The following is a 22,065-nucleotide window of genomic DNA, read 5'->3' on the forward strand; positions in this document are numbered from 1 at the left end:
ACAATCATATCGCCATATGAACTCTGATGAATAAGATTTCAAATGAAATAACATTTCCAAAACGTACGTTTGCCAAGATAAAGTTTTATGTTGTGGGAATTGGTACATTTTCGTTTTTTCGGTCAAATATTTCCCTCCTGAAAAAATAAAATTGCATCTTGTTTTGTTTTTCGCAAATCCCAAAGACGAATATTCGTAGCACTAAAAATGGCGACAAAAAAGAATTGTTATTTTGTTTTTGTTTCGTCAGCATTCTTTATTTTACGTTTCTTAGTTTCTAAATAATGATTTTTATTGAAACTTGAAATTTTTTGATAAAAATTGTTGTCAAAAAACTTTGTTTAAAAAATTAAATTTCATAAAATTATGAGGCTTATGTATACTTTTTGTTCATTTTAATTTTTGAACTAATATGATTCTTAAAACTATAGAATGTAAAGTTTAAATGGGCCTTTCATGTTATATCATTAAATTTAGTAATACTTTTTCTCGGGCATTAGGTTTTAACTCTTATAAGAATATACATATTTTTTTCTGTTAATGTACAAATATTTTTCCGATGAGTTTTGGATATTCCTTCTCTAATAAAAAGAGATACCATTTTGTTTTCGGTTGTACAAGAAAGAAGATCAAGCATTTTTCTTTTTTAAATTTAATAAGCCACACTAAAGAAGGAACGTTGCAATGCTACACGCTACATTAACGACGTCTCCAGAGTAACTGAATGACGGTTCATATGGAAATCGCAGGTAAGCGTCTCATACAACAACGCCCCCTATAGTTCGTTGCGATCGCGAATCAGTTAAATATCTCGATCCATAAAACAGTTTAATATTATGATTTAATGGATTATTGAATTAATTAATATTCAAAAACTTTATCGTATTAAGCACGTGAAAGAAAAACTCAATATTATAAATAACAGTTTTATTTTCAAAATGTCTCATTTATAAATATAATACAAATTTAAAAACATCACAATAATCACAGATAATTTTAAAATAATCTTAATTATTTTCTTTCAGAATGTAGAAACTAAAAAATGCAAATAGATTGTAAGTAATTAACGATTTTCAGATATATCTGCATATTTAAAAATTTAATTTACCCGAATATTTGAAACATATAATATTTTACTTTTAATGAACGTACAACTCAATATTAATAAAGTCAACATTTGCACGACCAGTGTGCTATTAAAGTCTTAGTTGCCCATGAACTTGAAAATATTTATAAGAATCATTTAGTGTAGAAGTATAAGTTGTGACATGAAACTACAGGAAAAGTCAAATATAATTAGACGATTTAAAACTTGAAATAAAAAAAAAACAACTCAGCAGATTTAACAGAAAAACTGCGAACTAAAAATAAAGGATATTTGTTTTATTTCCAATTGTAAAGATAAAAATAACGCAGAACCCAATTATAAAATCTCTGAAACATCCTAACACATTTCACATCATTTTGTATTCTTTAACACCATACAGAGTTTAATTAAAATAGTAGGTGCGTTTTCTTGCAACAAAAGAATACCCTTTTTTAAACTTATAAGCACAAAACATGACAAAAATTTCATTGTTAAATTATATAAACGTTTAAAACAAAATAAGAAAATAAAAAGGAGAGAAAAACAACAACGGTAGTGCATATTTATTAAATAAAACAATAAACTTTTTTTTCCAGAAAAATGAAAAAATAAGCCATTTCCAAGTACTAGAATATCAGGATATTAATTAACGGTAAATATGAACAGTAAAGTTACATGTTGATTTAGTTTTCATTTAAATAATGCATATCCATTAAATATGCAAATTATTTAGAAGATCGTTAAAATTTTAAATATGCCAGTAATCGTTTAAAAGATTTCAAAAATTTAGAATATGCCAGCCATCATTAGATAATTAGCTAAATTTTTAATAACCCATTTGTTAGTTAAGTAACCATCAATATTTAGAGTTTAATAATCAGTCATCAACTAGATAATTTTCAAAATTTTGATTGCGTCAGTCAGCATTTAGACAATTGTCAAAAGTTATTATATGAAAGTTCCCAGATAGTAAATCGTTGAAGTTTAGATAACTCCAGTCATCATTTAGATTGTTAATACATACAACTTTCAAGTTGGATAATCGTCAGAATTTAGAATGTGACAGCCATGTGTCATATTATCGCCATTAGGTACCCAGGTAGCACAGATTATCACAGTGACGGTCACATCAAAAACGGTCACCTCCAACATGAGACCTCACTGAGCCATTTTGTTGTCGCACTGTGACGAAACTATGACATATTCACGCCTCAACAGGGTTACTGTGTGACGCCTCAACAGGATCTACGTGTGACTAAGTTGAGACGTGAATATGTCATATCTTAGTCACTCGGGGACATCACTGCTACAATTGAATGTCTCACAATGACCTCATGTTGTCGTCACCTAAGGTGGAGAAAGTAACCTTTTAGACTCATCTGCGCATTGTAATAGAGGGCGTTGTTTTCTTTAGTTTTAAGTGTTTCCTTTTCATTCGGTTTGCTTATGAAATCGCTGTTTGACCTCGTTAAAGTGAGTTTTTATTTTCTGATGATTTTGTTTGAGTTTCTTTTCTAATTTGGATCTATGTATTTCATGTGTTTTCCTGGACTTCTATACAAAACCTTCGGGGTACTGAGGGAGTTACTTTAGGCATTTGCGTCTTCCTCAATAGAAAAGGCTTTGTTTTATGGCTACCGGGGCCGGTACCCCCTGATGACGTCGGTTTCGGTGGTCATATTTTTATTTTTATTTCCTTCCTTTCCTTTATTGCTTCACCTTTACTTTCACATTTTTATTGTAACCTGGTAACGGGGCTATCTGGTTTAACGTTTATGGAATCAACAAAATTTGGTACATGGCAGCTATCATGCAGATAAATGTTAAAATTTAAAATAATCGCTTTATGACTTAGATGATCTTCAGAATTTTCAATATGCCAGGTCACAGTGAGATAACCTTAATTATATATATCAGTAAAACCTGTCTATAACGATACTGTAGGGACCTAAATAAAATATTGTTATAGGCAGGTTATCGTTATAGACAGGTTTGAAATTTAAAAGTATACGTTTAAAACTAATGATAAATTAAACTTCTTTTATAGGCTTCAAATGAAAATTTTACTTAGAATTATGAAACAGCACACAAGAAAAATTTACTTACAATTTTATGAATCAAAACAGAAATTATTTAGAAAAATAATCGGTTAGTTTTGTTTGCTTATTTTTGGAAGCAATTTCCATGCACATAGATTTCAGTTCATCTAATGAATTCAAATGAACATCAGTTACATTTGGTAATGTTGCAACAAAATCTTGCAAAGCGTTATTTAGCAATATGGCATTCTCGGGTGAAATCTTGTCGTGTCGCTGCTGCATCGATGTCTCGTCAGTGTGTCCCCCGTTTTTCTGACGAAGCTCTCTCTCTCCTATAATACCCCTTCACCCATTTCTACTGCTCTAATTTCCCCTAAAAGTGGCTTTTTTTCTCAGAAACAACGAAAGAATATTACATACAAAAGAGATGAAAAAAAAAACATTTTGTTATCTCACATTTATGCTCGATGGGGAGTCGTTTTCCAACGGTAGAAAAATCGGAATAGAACTATCAACTATCAAAAGAGGAAAAATTATCGTTGTAGACATGTTTAACTGAAAAATGGTTATCGCTATAAACAGGTTAAAAATACATTGAGTAAATAGGAATTTCACCGGGACCTCAAGGAAATATCGCTATAGACAGGTTTATCGTTATAGACAGTATCGTTATACACAGGTTTCACTGTATATATATATAGGAATTTCAAAATAATAAACTTTCAGAAATATTGTTGCCATAAAACAGTTTTTCTTTGGAGAGCGTTTAATAATAAAATTAAACGGTCACCTCTAATAAGCCTACCTCTAAAACACCTAGTGATCATCTGTTTCTTTTTAGAACTTAAATTAAAGCTAAATGACGCTTCCTTACAAAGTGCTAAGTTTGCATTTTATTCATTTTAAGTTTTAAATTGTCTAATTATATTATGTGGGGAGTTATGAATCATATTATAATATGAACAATAAATCTTTTTCAAACCATTAAAATTTTATAATATCATTTTGATTTCACATAAGAGAAATAAGTTTGCCTGTTTTGTGAAATAGAATCTTTTAACCAGTACATGGTTTTCCGTAATTGCCATTCTTGATAAAAATTTTTTACAGAATTAGCAAAATTTACTTATATTAAGAGATTTAAACTAGTTTATGCAAGAAAAGAAAAATGATATTAAAATTGATCAATCATTATCGAGGTAAATGACAACAGATTGAAAATTACAAAATTATTTTAAACAAATATAATTAATAATATAATTAATAAATAACAAAATTATTTATATCAAATATATTTGTTTTTGGATGAATCTGAAAAAAAAGTAAATGTTAATTATCTTTTTGACATTTTCAATTCAGCTTCCATTGGAGTAGATTTTAAAAATGATCTGATAATGATTTATGAGCTTTTGAAAAAGCACTTTGTTTTATTATGTCGTTTAATTTCTAATGACTTCAGTTTTATGAAATTAAAACAGGTAGAAATACATTAGAATTGGTGATAACGTAACCTGTTGTGTAACTGTATGTCACACATTTTGTTCAAATTCAGTTAAAAATACATCGAAAATCATGATAACGTAACATCTTGTGTAAGTCTGTCATATTTTGCATTCAAATTTAATAAAAGTCGTATTAGAAATAACGATTACGTAACGTGCCGTGAAAGTGCATGTCACTTTTATGATCAAATTTTTTAAGTAATTGTCACATTTGTATGCCACATTTTTCTATATTTCTAATACATCCTATTATCAGTACTTGTTATTGCTTTCTAGTGAAGGTTTGCTACTGGCTGAACTGACATTCGGTGTTTGTTTAGAACAAGTAATCAGCGCAATAAAAGTCCTCCTAATTTCTGAGCTGCACATGCAATAAACATAAAAATTCATAGCGTAATTTGAAAGTTCTAAAGTGTTAGCAAATGCTCTGAAAAGTTGGAATCCAAAGTGGAACTCGCGATCATCACTTATCAGAATGGTAAGGACCGCTGCTGGCGTCATTCCAATAAAAAATAGAATCACTATTCCAGCTAACAGGATCACAAGTCTTCGTTCTTCTCGATATCGTTTGCTACTTCCTTCTCGCTGTTGTCCAGTCGAATTCGTATTCGACATACTCAACAAATCTCTTCGTTTTTTTATAGTCTTGCGGAATGTGATGATAATGGTAGTATTCAAGATGGCTAACAAAACAACAGGTCCCAATCGAACGATTACTTCCTTTATCATAAGATACACTTTAAAAGCTGTATGAGATGTTATTTTGGAATATTCACACGCAATATATTCCGTTTTGTTTGCAAACTGAACTTCAACGGGATGTTTTTGGAAACAAACTGGTATATAGAGAGCAAAAGCACAAATATACGCAGCGGCAATGGAGCGTTTTGCTCTCTGAGTGTTATGAACTTCTTTAAATCTGGTTGGTAAACACACAGAGAAGTAACGGTCAACAGTTAATGCGACTACTAAAAACACGCTACTAGCCATAAAGGCATTCACTAGGGGCATTTCTACGTGTGCATAATACACAGCTGCTATGTATGATCTAGGCTGCATCCCATGCAACCTAAACATTGAGCTAAGGCTTACAACCAGCGACATAAGATCGGATATGGCAAGCCATGTTAGATAGACGAATGTTACTCCTTTTAGGTTTGGTCTCGTAAGAACGGCTAAGTTGATCGAGTTGCCTAAAATTCCGAGACCAATGATGATCGAGCTGATGATTCCATAAGTGATGAATTTGAGTTTTTCTACAGCTTCGTTCGTATTGTCCGATGGTAGTGGGTAAGAGGTTGTATTGAAGACGCTAGTGTTATCTGCTGCACTGACAAAGTTGTTTTCTGTTGCAGGGCATTCTCCCATTTTGAATACTCTGAAACAAAATAAACAGAGATAGTTAATCTAGTCGGAAAATAAGCATTTTAGTATTTTAAAAGGAATATAGTAAAAATGGAATGAAAGTGAAACAGAAATGCTCCTTCACATATTAAATTTTTTCCCACCTTAATAATAATCTATCAGTTATATTACTATATATTTCCTTCAATTTAAGCTCCTCTTTATCTCTATTTTTCTTAAAGAAATTTAATTGCGATTTTCTTCAACTTTGGAAATATAATTTTTAAGTATGTGACTCTCACGTTTTACAGAGGAAAAGAGATACTACCATTGGGCATTGTTTAATATAGTCAATGTTTTAGAAAATGAACAAGCCTACTGAGCTTTCAAAATTTAAATTCAATTTTAAAAATTTATTCTAATATGTATTATTCCCACATTTTATAGATAGAAAGAGAAACTACTATTGGGCATTATTTTATTTGTGGCTGATTTTCAAGATAAATAAACATATATGCCAAGCTGTATTAAAATTAGACTTTTTAATATTCATAAAATTGAATAAATAGAATTTTACATTATAGTATGTTTAATATAGAAATCACAAAATTTCCTCTCTCCTTCAATGAATTAAAATACACTTCTATAGATAAATTTTATTTTATATCACTTTCATTAAGTTTTCATTAATTCGTAGCATTATTAAATAAGTTTTCGAGTGAATAACTCAGTTAACTTAATTCTTTAACCATTAAACCAGTATAAAACTGCTCACAACAAATTATATATAATTTTTTTCCCTATCGTTTATTGTACAGCGATTAGAAATGGCATTTATTACAAACTTTATTGCAAAAAAACATCAGGTTTTTTTGGTGAATAAGATAATAAGTTAATCTTATTCACCAATGAAAGTTTTAAGCATTCCAAAAATAATGAATTTTTCTTGAATGCAATTTGGCAAAATAGCTGAATATATTAAGCAATACTAACTAATTTAAAGTATTTTTAAAATATACCGATTTTCTAAATTTAAAAATTTAAAATAATACAGAAATCATCTGAAAAGCTGTATTTTCGTCTAACAAGTATAATTAGTTATTAGATTAAATAAATACTTCTATCTATTACGCTGTAATTCTTAATTTGTTAATTAAATATTCCTTGTCATGATAAACAAAACGGCCAATGATAAATGTTCATTTTTAACATAAAACAATTCAAATTTTCGGCAGAACTACTATATTATACAGAGTATTAATGCTAAGAAATAAATGAAAACGAGAAATATAATTTTAATTTAATTACCAAAGCTTGAATATTGGTATCATCTTAGAATTATAACTTCAAGCCAATTGCAAAAAAATTGCAAATCCTTAATTCAGAATTAATTGTGATTGAATCATGAATTGTGATTGAATTATCCTTTAAAATTTTGAATGAATTGAATTAAATCACTGAGTAATACTAACTTATTTAATTAGACTCTAGGAATGAAATAAAAAATATGCAAGCGAATGCCGAATGAACGTTGAATGTTTTCGGATAAACGAAATTGAATCTTCTAAAACTGTTTGGTTAACAAAATAATTAAATATTTTATTAATTTATGCAAGGGGAGCTATTTTTGCAAAATGTTTTTAACCAGAATTATAAATACAGGGAAAAATTACTAAAACATGAATTTCATCATTCTTATTCTTCCTTAATTTAAATTATTTTACATTGATATGGAGAACGAATATAAAATATTTTCCTGAGAAAATTTATAAATATTGCTTTATTTTTCAAATTAGAAATGAAATAAGAAGCGCAGTTAAGAAATAATTTTCCTTTGCAATTTTATCCTCCTAAAAAAGGATATAAATCCTTCTTGGAGGCGAAAAGCATGATTTTTTACAATAAAAAGAAGCGCTTTGTTCAATAATAAGGTATTAGGCATGTTGTATTGATATGATTCAAAATAAATTTTAGAATAAATAAATAATTACAACGCACGTGTGATGTAGCAACATCACAAGGCATGCATGTATAAAAAACGTTCTTTTGCCAAAATTAGTTACACTGTTAGAATTTCCACCCTAAAGTTTCGGCATAATAACCGGCAACAGTCTGTTCATTCAATTGAACATAAAGTTTACAGCAAAAGAGCATTTTTTTTATCTTTATGGTTTTGAAGCAGTTTACAACTAGTATGGTTAAAAAACATGAATATAAAACTATACAGTTTTCAAAGCATTGACAACTAGCATACACTGGTGGACAAAATTAAGAGATGGAAGGCATTTTCGCACATTTCTATGACGCTATATTCTTCTATGACGCTATGACACTATTTCTGGATGGTTATTGATATGGAGGGAACCTGGAACCCGATACCATCACAGCAACATTATCGAAAGGGACCATTATGCTGGGGGAGGACTCATGATTTGGGTAGAGATCATGCAAGATACCTGCACACCGCTCCATGTGTTTGACAATGGTTCCGTGAATGCCCAGAGGTACAGGCAGGAGGTCCTAGAACCCTATGTGCGTTTTTTCACTGGCGCTGTTGGCCCTGAGTTCATTTTTATGGACGACAATGCGCGACCACATGGGGCTCTCATGGTTGATGAGTATCTTGAAAGCGAGGATATTCAACGAATGGATTGGCCAGCCAAATCCCCATACCTGAATCCTATTGAACATGCTTAGGATGCTTTTGGGAGAGTTATTGCGATGCGCCAACCTTCCCCCAGAACTATTCTGGAGTCAAAAATTGCTCTGGTGGAAGAATGGGAGGGTCTTCCACAAGTCCTCCTTAACTCCCTTATTAACAGCATGCATACTCGTTGTGCATGCTGTCTGTCTGTCAGGGCTGATCATACACCATACTTGAGGCAACACACACGGTACAAGCCTCACTTTTATTGTCATCATTTATCCTTAAGTTCAGACTACATTGGATTTATTGGCAATAGGTCTTGCCAGTGAATGCCACTTTCATTTTTGTTTTACATACTTTATTATCATGGAATAAGCTATATCCATACCAAATTTCATTTATTTATATTCAGTATTTTTTTTTAGATATTTGGGAAAATGTCTTCCATCTCTTAATTTTGTCGACCAGTGTAGTTTCAAAACCAGAACAAGGAAATTTAACGGTACTTGCGGAGAGTTTAGTAGCTTTATATTGCTGCAATCTATGCGTAAATTAGAGCATCGTACTTTAATAGACCAGAGTCATATATTGGGTAGTGCAGGACACTGGGAACTCTTCATTGTTGATAGGAATGGAGGAAATAAAGGAGTATCGACACTGGAACTCGAACCCTTCTTCTGTCGGTCACGAGATTGTCTGATTAGCCATCCCGGCTGTAATATGTCCCCAATTGCAAGGAACTAAGTAGCTTCATTAGGTGAGGCGATAAAATTCTGGTTGTTTAATCGTATTCGATGAAATCAGTTAATAAACGATTTTTCAAGCAGTTAGCAGTTTGAATACCGTCTTATTTATGTTAATTTGGCTGTTTTGTTAGAATATGGTAAAATTACAATTAAATAAATTGTTATTTAACCATTCTAACAGAAAAATTTCTAACACTGTAGATTCATCCTTAAATCAAAACAATAAACTGTAATATTCGAATAATAATAACTCTAAAGATTTTCAAGTGTTATACTGCACTCATAATAGCAAATTAAAGGACCTGTGAAAATATAATTTTAACCACATTTCAAAATTGTTACAAATAATGTTTTTTTAGAATGTTTCTGGAATAAAATTGCATGATATCCAAGCAAGTGATGGGAAGTTTTTTTTCTTTATAGAGTATTATACTTATTGGAACTTTCAGGAATTCTAAATCACCTATCAGGAAAAAATATTCATGGACAGTTTTATTAAAATATGTCACAATTGAAAAAAAGGGCGTCTTATCTTTTTTATGTTGTTATCCTAAATATTTTAAAGGCTTTGCAATATTAGGTATTGAAAAGCTGCGCGTACTTAAAAAAGATAAAAATTATTTTGCCCGTAAATATAAAAGGAATTCAAATATTTAAGCGAGTAAAAAATTCCGGTGAAACTAACTTAATATTTCAGGTAAAAAAAAAATAAAAAAAACATAATTCTGGTAATAAAACCAAAAACCATTTATTTGTTAATTTTCCCAGTAGCAATTTACTGAAAATTCTGGTATTGGAAACTATAGTTCGTATTGGCACACATTTAATATAATATACAAAGCGCAAAAGTAAGTTTAATAAAATAAATAGCTTTTATGCCGTGCTCTAAGGTATGATACAATTACAAAATTTTACCACTTCTATAAAATATAATAAATTAATAATAAATTTACATTAATTTAAGTGTTTATTTTTCTACTTTAATTTATTCAATATTAGCATTAGTGAAATATCATCAGTGGTAGACGGATCATGGGTTAGAGTCCCCTTGCTGTCAGGCTAACCGTGGTAGATTCACGTGATCTTCCTCTAAATGTGACGCAAATGCGGGTTAGCTCCATCAAAAAGTCCTCCACTGTGGCAAATTTCCCCTATACTGGATCCAGGAGTTCCCTTGACTTCTGGATTGGGTTCAAAATTACAAGGCTACGAAGTTGAACATTAGTAGTCGTAAACCCAAAAATTGGGTCGGCTGTTCAACGACGGTTATAAAATAAAATATTAGTATTAAAACACACATATTTGATCGAATAATATATATTTTTAAAAATTTCTTTTTTATTGAGTTAAATGTATATACACATAATGTAAATATTTGATTGCTCTTTACAGCACTTTATTTTAAAGTAAATTGCTGTTAAAATATATCTATATTTTTTCCTAAAAACATAAGAATTTGAAAAAAAATAAGTGCCTCTCTTATGAATATTTAATACAATTAAGTCTTGACTATACCTCAATTTAAGAATAAATATATTTGCCAACATAATAGATATACTGAGAACAAGAAAATTTCTATTATATTATAAATATATTTAACTTTGATAGTTCCTATTTTATTTGCATTGTATTTTTTAAAAAACATTAATTTTGAAATAAATATAAAGTTTGAACTCATAACTAACGCACTGCATAGTTTTTCCTTGAAAATATTATATATTTCAACTGGTAATTATATGCATATCTGAATTAAATGTATGTTTTAAATTTGTTTTTTAATTTACCAACAACAATAAAATTTAATGAATTCTATAATTTACCAACAGCAGAACATCTGAAATAGTTCAAATATATGAGTTTAATAATTGTTATTTTAAATTTTAAATATTATTCTATTTATTGTCTATGTTGTATAAAGTCAAATTTTTTAAAAGCTAAAAGTGTAGTTTCATACACCGGAAACATTATTTTTTATGGAATAGATATTCTATATTTTCTATATATTGGAAGTTTTTTTAATCATAATATCAAAAATGAAAGAAAAACTAGCAATGAATAAAGCACAGTTAGTTTTTGTAATATATAAATGTTTAAAAAATTAGCCATATAATTTATAGTATGTACGCAATGCTCATTTAATATTAATTTTGAAACGAAATTTGCAATAACAAAATTCATGCAACAAATAAGATGCAATTTTAATTCACACCGATTTACCCTATTGAGTTTACGAATGAAACAATGCACAGAAATTGGAAGCAAACAAAAGTTAACAGTTATATAATGCTTATAAATATAATGTTAACAGGTATATAATGCTAATGCTGCATATATATACTTTTCGGCTAGCTCAGAGATTCCCAAAGTGGTCTATATCGACCCCCAGGGGTCGACGACAGCCTGCAAGGGGTCCATGTCAAGTGAAAAAAAATTGGGGGTTCATGGAAAGAAAATGGGGGTCAACGACAGTGGATCTCATATAAGTAGGTCCTGATTTTAATTTTGGTATTTCATGCATAAAATAATCAACATACACTGATAGTGCCTACTTACTTACGTTATACAATATTATAATATAAAGACATATATCTATCTACATTCTACATAACTTATAAAAGTATCTATGAAGTAAACATTTTATTAAAATTTAAGTTATTAAAATTATTTTTTGATTTACTACGTTTTTATTTTCTCTGCTTGTAAGGTTTTGTTTCGTAACAAAAAAGTATTTTTCTGCTGTAAATTGTAGCCTAGCCTGCGTCAACTCTTTAGCTAGCTAGACCTCCAACTTTATCTGTGCACAAGATTACGGAGATTTGTCGCTTAGCTTTTACGTGAAAACGTAATAAACAGACCGACAATACACTACTACGGTTTTGTACACACATTTATTTAAGCAATTATAATATTAGTAGCTGAGTACAGGTTTCATAATGCACTATTTTATTCCATTTACATATTAATTATATTAAATTAGTTTGAATTTAATTAATAAATGTAAAAAATTAACATGTGTTATTTTCTTAGGTTTTTTCCCTCTACACTTCACTACAGCTGAAAATTTAAGTCTTTCACAGTGAGTAGCCCTATACCTGCTGTCAAAAATACATTTGAAGCTGATGAATTTACAAAAACATTAATATCCGGTAACCCAAAACCGAAAAACATGGCAAGGGGTCTACGAGACTAATAAGTTCAGGAACCACTGGACTCGCTGGACTCAAGCGAAAAGTAGCCAAAAAAAATGTAGATCAATACAATTTTCAAAAAAAAAAAATTTTTTTTGTTTTGTTTTACATTTTATAACCGTCATTGAAGAGCCGATCCAATCAAGGGCTTGTGACTACTAATGTTCACCTTCGTAGCCTCGCAATTTTGAACCCAATCCAGAAGACAAGGGAACTCTTTATCAAGTATTGAAAGAAATTTACTTTCGTGGAAGACTTTTTAATGGAGCTAAACCACATTTGCGTTACATGGAGAGGAAAACCACGAGAACCCTTAGGGCTAGCCTTACGGGGACTCTAACGCGTGATCCGACCAACACTGAAGATATTTTATGTCAGCAATGTGGTTTGTGCAAGCCGGGTGCGGAATTAGTATTGACCAGCCATCGCTGAGAAAAGAATCAGACAACACTATAGAGACTCTGAAAAATATTAAATTAAATAAATAAAAAAAAAGACAAATATTTCTAAGAAATAGTTAAATTGCTTTTCTTGAGCCAAGCTAACCGAAAACTGCTTTTTTCTTTGAAAAAATCCAGTAAAAATCAGTCCATTAATAAAATTAAATACATTTAATATCAATTCTGAAAAATTTAAAAACCAAAATTCAACATACATATTTAATTTCATTTAGATCATTTCTGTTAATATCCTTTGATTTACGTAAATGAATACACATAGAATTTGATTATGCAAATAAATGCACCTAGAGTTTTGACAGAATGTTTTAAACGTAAAACTCACCCTTCATTCTTATAATATATTGTATAAATATCCTAATGCGTGCATATATGTATTTTATTTCATATTAGGTCTAAAATAAAATTTGTATAAAAAATGATAATCGGTATTGTTTTTTAGCATATTTTTAAAGACAACATGTATTAAAATAATGCTAACAAAAACAAAAATAGATATATTTATCTTTAAAAAGTTAATGCGTTGTTTTTCTCAAAAACTCATGTTCAAAATACAAATTTTCACGAGTTTGAACACTGATTAGGAAAAGTCTTTATAAAAATGAATAATATTATGTATATAAACATGGACATTTAAGATTAATTCTGAAATGAAATATATAAAAATTAACTCACCCTGTGTGTAATATAACTTAAAAAATAATTTCATACTGGTTATCATGAAGTTAATTTATTCACAAAACTAAACAGTCTTAATAATTAGTTTCCCTAAAAAAGCACACTGTATACTATTTTGAGAACTATTTGAGTGCATGAAAATTATTTTTATGACTTCAAACTCTTAACCCGCGTATCATTTTTAGAAATGGAGTCTTGATGCTTTCTCCAAAACGAGGAAGTTCTGATAAAATAGGATTTACGTTCACGCAGTTGTCGGGTATGTCAGATATCATTACACCATGTGTTCTTTTGAATTATTTTTATTTTATTCTGACAGAAAAGGTCGAATTTTACATGCTCATTTTATTGTGTTAACCCACGCGTGAAAATAAAAATTAAGTTGAACCGTGTGTCGATTTCGTAGTATTTTGCTTTCATAAACGTGTTTTTTTATTGTTTAAAATGATCAATAAGTCATTAATGCATTGTTTGAGTTTTTCCGATTTTCCTTGTTCGAATTAAAATGATTTTTATCGGGTGAAGAACTGTTTTATTTATCGATGTTTTTTTTCTTTCTTTTTTTTTGAACTTGAAAAATGTTTCATACTTTTTCTTTAACATATTAAGCATAGTTGTTAATATTTGGTTCATAATGAAAATATTTTTCGGTATGTAAAATCAGTTAATAATTAGTATTTTATAGTTTGGATTTATGCCTATTTTTAACGCAAGAAAGTTTTTTTCAGGTTTTTCGAATGAAGTAATCATATGCTGAGAAAAAAGTATAGTCACAACAGACATAAATACAGACAAAAGTATAATCACAACAGACCAGAATATGGTAAATGTCCCATTTTTCCTGCTCTAGGGGAACCTTAAAAAGCTCCGTAATTCTTATCGAAGAGCATTGACAATAGTATTGATAAAATTATGAATTAAATATGGTTTTAAAAATGTTATAAAATTAGGTTAATGCGCTAAAATTTAGTAATTTGTTTCTTGATTTCTTAGCATGGCATTAAAACCATTTATTTGGCTTAATTTACTATTCAGTTTCGGATTTTTTACAAAATGTGTGGTAATAAAAACTCTAATTTTGGAATATTAGAATTCCCGGTAAACTGTTACTATATGTACCAAAAAAATTATCAAATGATTGGTTTAAATACGCATATTTTGGCTTTATTAACCAAAATAATGTATTTTTTTTTTCATTTTTACCAAAAGAGTCATTACTATTTAATACGGCAATTCTACCAGAATTTATTTCTCTGAGTAGTTATTTACAGTTTGATTTCAATATAGACATATTTCAGTTTGTAAAATGTATCAATAACTATTTTTGTTTTTGTATTGGGAAATATATAAATATTTTTTTGTTTAAATGAATGTTTATATCAGTGTATTTTTCTGAACATATTTATAGTTATTGCCAATTTTTATTTATATTTATTGAATTCTTCAAATTTGAATGTAATAAACACAAAATATAATTTTAAATAAGACTACGTTAAATTAAATGTAGCTTAACTGAGCTTGTGTATTTTCATTTAGGTTTTATTAACAAAATCAACTCTCTTTTAAAAAAGATAACAAGAATTAAACATTATGTGAATGAAAATATAATTGTTGTATTAATAGTGCAGTCAATCATTGTTTTAAGGTGTCTTTTGCATGATAGAGAAAGCCATTTACAGTGCGATTTTACTCTGCATTTTTACTCTTGTCTTGATTTTATTAACTTTAATTCTATATTCCATTAACATGATTCTTTTCTCTGACAAAATAGTATTTTAAACATATTATACCAGTGAAATATATTTAAATTTTAAAGACATAAGATGTGATGGTTTGGAATATTATATGAGGAATCAATTGATACAATATTAAAATCAACGAATATATAAAATATTTTTTTGTCATTTTTTAACTTTTGCTTTTTAACTTTGTATATTTTATAAGCTATTTACGCTTGAAAGTTCTGTGCATCCATTTTCTTACATAGGAGTTAGAGAATGTTTTCTGTGGTGAGTTACGAGTAAAATCTGAGGAAAAAATTTCAAAACAATTTTCGTACACAAAGTGGCATTAAAAATAATTTTGAACTCCTATGCAATGCACATATTTAATAAATATACTGAAGGGTTTGAAAACGTTTACTCCAACTCTATCTTTAGCAGAAAAGTATCCTAAGAAAACAAATAAGAAAAAACATTCATGTAAAAAAGTAATTTCTTTAAAGTTAGAATATTTCAGAGTATCGTCCACCTAAAATTACTCATTACCTTATTATTAATAAATAATAATAATTTAATATAAGCCAAGAATCAAATAATAATTTAACATAAAAAATATTTTTTTTCGATACTTTTGTCAATTATTTTGTACTCTGACCCCTTAAAACAAATAGAATTTATGATAAGAAAAACATTACATATTTAAAGGCATTAAATTAATTTTTTGTATAGATTTTTAGTTAGTTTTATTCAATTAAGCAATCTACCTCTGATAAGCATTTTAATGAATGATAAGCAATTTGAAAACTCAAAAGATTATTTTTTAATAAAACTAATGATTACAAGTTTATTATGATGACAAATATCTGTTAAAACAATAACTCTATATAATTAAAATTATATGACGTCCTATTTAAAGCAATTAGTTTCACTCCATTTATCTATAATACTAATTTTATTATGTGTTTTTATTTTGTTAGTTCAAGCCCCTTCAGTAGTATTAAGAGTATTAAGAAAGTATTAAGAGCGACTAGTTAGCTGGTTGAGCAAAATAGTCACTCTTAATACTTTTTCATCTATCGGAAAAATTCAGAATATCCCCTTAAAAATGAACGACTACTGAATAAGATAAGATTGTAAGCATCAAAACCTGTTTGATTGCTGTAAGCAAATTGAGAGATTAAAAAAAGGAAATGGTATTAGAATACGATATTTATTTAAACACTAATTTACTTTTCTTTACAACTGATGTATAAGTTCAAGTCATGCTTTCAAAAAATAGCGGTAACATAAAAAATACATATTTTGCGCATTTTAGTAAATAATTATACTCTACTTTTTCAAGCATAATGGAATGTTTTTTTTTAAAGAAAACTTCATTTATAAATATCTGTTTTAAATCAATCGAAACAAAATCTATTAGCACTTAACGTCTTCTTTAAGAAATTTATAATATGTTTTTAAAATGTTTTTTATCCGAGTTTTGACAAATTTGCTTCTTTTTTTTAGCAAACACTCTTTATGAAAAAAAAACAAATTCATTAAACATATTTAATATTGATTATCAATTTCCTTAAAAGTAATGATAAAAAAGAGAGGCTTACTTCTTGGATTGATATTTCCTTAAGATAAGTGTAAGAAAGGGACAATCATTTGAAAGCTGATAAGGAGTCAAATTATTACTTTTCTTCTTTTATCAACTCTGTTTGTGATGTCTTCAAAATTTCGGCTTGCTTTGTATCCATTAAATTTGATAAAGTTTGTAAATAAAGGTGCCACCGGATTAAAGAATCATGATTTTCATTCATAATGATAAAAAATTATCCATTCTATCCTGAAAAGAAAAACAACAAAAAATATATTATAAAAGATCAGACTTTATATCTTTTAAAGATAATATTTTACTATCAGAGATTAAAACATTTTTAAATAACGCTTAAAATCTCTGATTGTGCTTAGAAAACTGAGTGCTATTGCAGTATGCTCTCAGAAAAATTAAGCTAATATAGAAAAATAGGAAGGAGAACTTATTAATATGAATATAGTATATTAATTCACCATTATTACCCATTAACAAAATGGGTCTTATTTTGAGTTTGATGGCATGCGCATCTTATTCGGACGTCTAAGCAGTGCGAATGCGTCGTCATTGCATGCGTTGCTATGGCGACAGCTGTTGTTTGATAATTTTTTTCAGAATTCTTTTTTTCACTTTTAATTTTATTGTGCATTAAGTTGGCGAGTTTATTTATCATTAACGTCGATTAGTAACATAGAGTCTTTAATTTGAGGTAATATTTACCTGAAAAACTTTCTAAATTAATTACAGTGTAATCATGTGGAGCAGAAAACGTTACAAATAAATGAACAGCAACCTTATAAAATCATATAACGTAATAGAATAGTTACAAATTATGTAAAATAAATGCAACAATTATCACAGAATTGAGAAATACCTTAATTACTTTCATCCTTAATTCGAGGAACTAAAAATGTATCCATCAAAAAAAAAAATCCTTGTCTTAAGAAATGTACGTTTTATTCATGATTTCTGATTTATAGCACTATTGATATTACATTATATATGACAGACACAAGTAAAAAAAAACACTACGTTAATGTGAGGTTTCTCTAATTATCCTTCAATACATATAAAACAGATGCTGTTATGATTCATTAAAGAAACCCATCATAGGTACAAAGTGTTATGATCTTTCTCTTCCAAGTTAAATTAACCCTCCTTTTTTGAATAAAATAAAATGGTAAATCAACAATATCGAAGCAATATTCCAAGTTGATAATAAAATACAGAGAAATTCTTAATAAACGTTATGAAATTATATTTTAAGAATCTTTATGAATATAGAAGGCAAAAAATATTCATATCATAAAATTATTTATATTAAATATTCTAAGTGAATAAAACAAGGAAATGCATATAACGAAGTTCAAGCAGGACGCAGTAAATGTATGGTTACGTAGGCCTTTTTACACTTCATTTCATATACTATATGCAATTTCAGCTGTTTTAATACCCCCTATGTTGTACATTTTGGGAAATTAGGATAGAATAAAATGTTTTTATAAATGTTCTTAAAATTTTTTACTGCATATGAAGGTGTTTCTGGTAAATTTCACTCGCATTTTTAAACTTGAAATTATTGTCAAAGATCCATCTAAAAAGAATAATGGGTAGTAACTCAAATGCAAAGTGGGCCTTTTTTTGCATAATGCATTAATTATAACTAAACGATTAAACTTGTTGCGAAATTGACAGAATGCAGAACTATTGGGATAAAGCTTTTATATAGTAGAAGCGTTTAACGTTTACCAAAACAAAACATTAAAAAAAAATTAAATAATTTTAATCTATTAAAATTTCTTTTACAGGTGACTAAGTACAATCTTTTGATAATATTAACTGCTACACTCGTTGCCAAACAAAATGAAATAAAAAAGAAAGGAAAAAAATAAAAAAGAGACTGACGTTAATAGTTACAGAAAATATCGTTTGAGCTTTCGCTTTAAAATCTACTTTTTATTGTGATATATCAACGGGATATCTGCAAGTGACGGTAAGTGTGGATACCTCGATCCTGATTGGTCATTGAAACGTGTCATTTGCTTAGGTTAGCAACTGTTCTTTCTATTCGATTTCGAGTAAGCCAATCCCACCAATTATCAATTCACGTGAGTAACATATTCTGCATTCTTCCACAAAGATTTCAATTCTTTCACTATATGGTTCGTACTTAACACAGAAACAGGCACGAAGTCATGTAAAACATAAACAAACTAATTATGCATCGAAGTTGCCAGGCACACAAAGCAAAAATATAGCATGATTACAATAAAATACGTAAATTAATAATTCTAAGTTAAGTAAAAGAAGTAGACGAGAAAGAATAATATTTTAACGAATTCTATGAGTGATATGGTTTTGTATTAAATTAATTTTACGTTAATTGACATTCTAACTTATGTGGGGAAACTTAGCAGCTTAATTTTAACACGCCATTTTGCATAGAAACGATAAGCTGGTGCTGACGTCATAGGTAAGATGTTTGTGTATCAGCATCTTCTTCTTGAGTAACAAGTACCCAATTATTTGAAGTGATACATTTCAAATGCTGATAAAATACACTCGACTTATTTCGCTAAAGATTCATTAAACGTACGTCTCTGCAGTCGCTTACAACCCATCTAATAATAAATATAAATAACCGACCTTCTCTTAATAGGGTATACGTCATAATTCACAATTCAAGAAAGATTAAGTTTCACAACATAATTAGCAATGATACAAACAAACTACAACAATAGGCAATGATACAAGCAAATAAGTTACACAATGATTCACTTATATCCCAATAAACAACCACAAAAACTGGGTTGGCGGCAACAGCAAAATTAAAACCATTGCAAATAAACCATAGAAAAGTAAGATCATGCAAGGGGATAAAACACCAGTATAAGACAACCAAGTTTAATAGATGATTTTAAAGATGAGAAAAAAAGGAGTTAAAAGGTTTTGAGATAGATAAATCAAAGAGAACAATAAAATCAAGTAAATTGTAATATCAAAAGCCAAAAGGGCTTGTAAAATTAGAGGAAGTTAAAATCAAAAGGGCTTGTAAAATCTAAAATGGTTAAAGTCAACTAGAGAATTATTTAAGAGTAAGAAAAGCCAAAAGGCCAAAATAAAAACAATTAAAATTAAACAATAAATTAATGCTAAGAACAAGAAAATTGATTAAACTTCAAAATAAAACAGCCGCCTAAAAAGTAAAAAACTTGAGTTAAAACAATGCTGATCAACATCAAAACAAAATCTGAGTAGACAATTAAAATTCAGCTGATTGAAAGATGATAAAACGTGATAAAAACAGTGAGACACCCGAATAAAATGAGAAATTGGTAAAACCTAAGTGGGCAAGATAAGTGATAAAGTGTCTGGAGCAGGCAGGTTCTGATGCTAGGTGATTATATTTGTCAGTACCTCTTCAAGCGTGGTCTTGATGATTGTTATGATTTTATTCCTGCAGGCCAACTCTGCTTAACACTGATGTTGACTTTTACCATCAAATTGATCTCCACGGAGTGTCTGGAAGTGGGTGCAGTCAAATACGAGGTGGTCTATTATCTGTTCAATTTGGCAATAGTTACAGTTAGGAGTTTTGTTAAATAATCTGTTTTGGTGTACCCCAAACACCCCGTGGCCAGTTAAAAATTGATTTAGATAAAAGTCAGCCTGCAGGCGTTTTATTGAAGGGTCCTTGAAAATACAACCCGTCTAATATCATGTTTGCTTTATCAGTGAAAAGTGACTTATTAGTGACTTATGCTCTATATACGTACAGAATATGCATCATGGATCTATACCGTAAATCTGCTAACAAGCCAGTAACATTAGATATAAAAATTAGTTGATGGATCTGGATTGGCCACATATTAAGAAAACATACCAGAGAGAACGAGAGAACTGCATTGTCCTTGTCACCAGACTGGAAGAGGAGAAGAGATAGGCCTAGAACAACATGACGAATTATTGCGACTTTTAAGGGAAACCAGTTTAATTAGCCGAGTATGAATATTACCTAAGATATCACAATGGACATGAGAGAACTACCTCTAGCGCCTTTCAGGCGAAAAAAAAATCAAGTCAAGTCATGGCAAAGCAATGCTGTACATATAGAGGGACTGAAAGAAAATATTTTTCCAAACAAAATGTTATAGTGACATTTTTCATTGTACGAAGGTATTTTTCGAAAAATTTGCGCCAGTTTCTTAACTTAAAATTCAAAGATCTATCTCTTACGAAAAAAAAAGTATTTAGACTAACTAATTATAAATTGTTCGGGAAATGATCTCCTCAAATTACATTAACGATATTATGCAAACCAAGCAAGCAAAAGCGCAATATCAAAACGAAAGAAGCACTCCTTATATGTAGGGCTACGCAACGTTTTACAATTCGCCAAATAATATGTTTGCATTATCATCGATTTTAGCCCAACCTATGCGATTAATATTGCATAAACATTTTTCATCAAATAAATTTGCCTTTGTAAGAATTGATGCCCAATTTTTAACTTGAAATGAATATCAAAGATCTACCTTAAACCAAAAGAATATAAAAATATTAAAAATGTTTTCCGCCTAATGATCCTTTGAAAGCGGCTTATCATAATATGACGTGATCAAAACAAGGTTACTAAAATACCTGCAAACTACAAATTTTTAGAAACCAGAACTTCTAAATTTGAAATTGTTGACAATCTCACTTATTTTGGTTCAAATATTAATTCCTTAAACGATATAAGCGCGAAAATAAAGATACACATTAGAACAAATAATCGATGCCTTTACGGCTTAAGAACATTTCCAAAGTTAAAATTAAATAATAACGAACAAAAATAATGCAAAGTACAACAATCTATAGACTTGTCCTAATTTATGGATCGAAAACATGGTACGATTAGCAAATACAATAAGATAAATCGCTTGAAGCTTGCGGCTCACATCTGTCTAATGGATTCTTCTTCCTTGAAATTTAAAATCTTCAATTATAAACCAATATGAACTAGTGTTAAAGGTAGGCTTAAGATCAGATGGTTCGACTGTGTGGAAGATGATTTCAAAATCCTATGAATTACTA

At 29.2% G+C, this 22,065-nt stretch overlaps 1 protein-coding gene across 3 annotated transcripts in view; it reads right to left on the reverse strand.

Moving 5' to 3' along the window:
* Positions 1 to 915: 915 nt before the first annotated feature.
* The window catches only part of LOC107451782 (putative G protein-coupled receptor AH9.1), an 89,024-nt gene continuing 67,874 nt past the window's right edge, over positions 916 to 22,065 (reverse strand). For 2 of the 3 annotated variants that reach the window (XM_071186413.2, XM_016067991.4), the window contains exons 2-3: positions 17,012 to 17,241; positions 916 to 6,006 (exon numbers count right to left, since the gene is read on the reverse strand). In XM_071186413.2, the coding sequence (XP_071042514.1) occupies positions 4,881 to 5,996 (1,116 nt within the window). In that variant the 5' untranslated portion in view covers positions 5,997 to 6,006; positions 17,012 to 17,241 and the 3' untranslated portion in view covers positions 916 to 4,880. Of the gene's footprint in view, positions 6,007 to 13,686; positions 13,944 to 17,011; positions 17,242 to 22,065 lie in introns of those variants that run through there. The other variant, XM_043048693.3, reaches the window with a different exon arrangement.

Source organism: Parasteatoda tepidariorum, chromosome 9 (genome assembly GCF_982258835.1).
Source record: "Parasteatoda tepidariorum strain Cologne lab strain chromosome 9, Ptep-v5.0, whole genome shotgun sequence".
NCBI classification, from domain to species: Eukaryota; Metazoa; Arthropoda; class Arachnida; order Araneae; family Theridiidae; genus Parasteatoda; species Parasteatoda tepidariorum.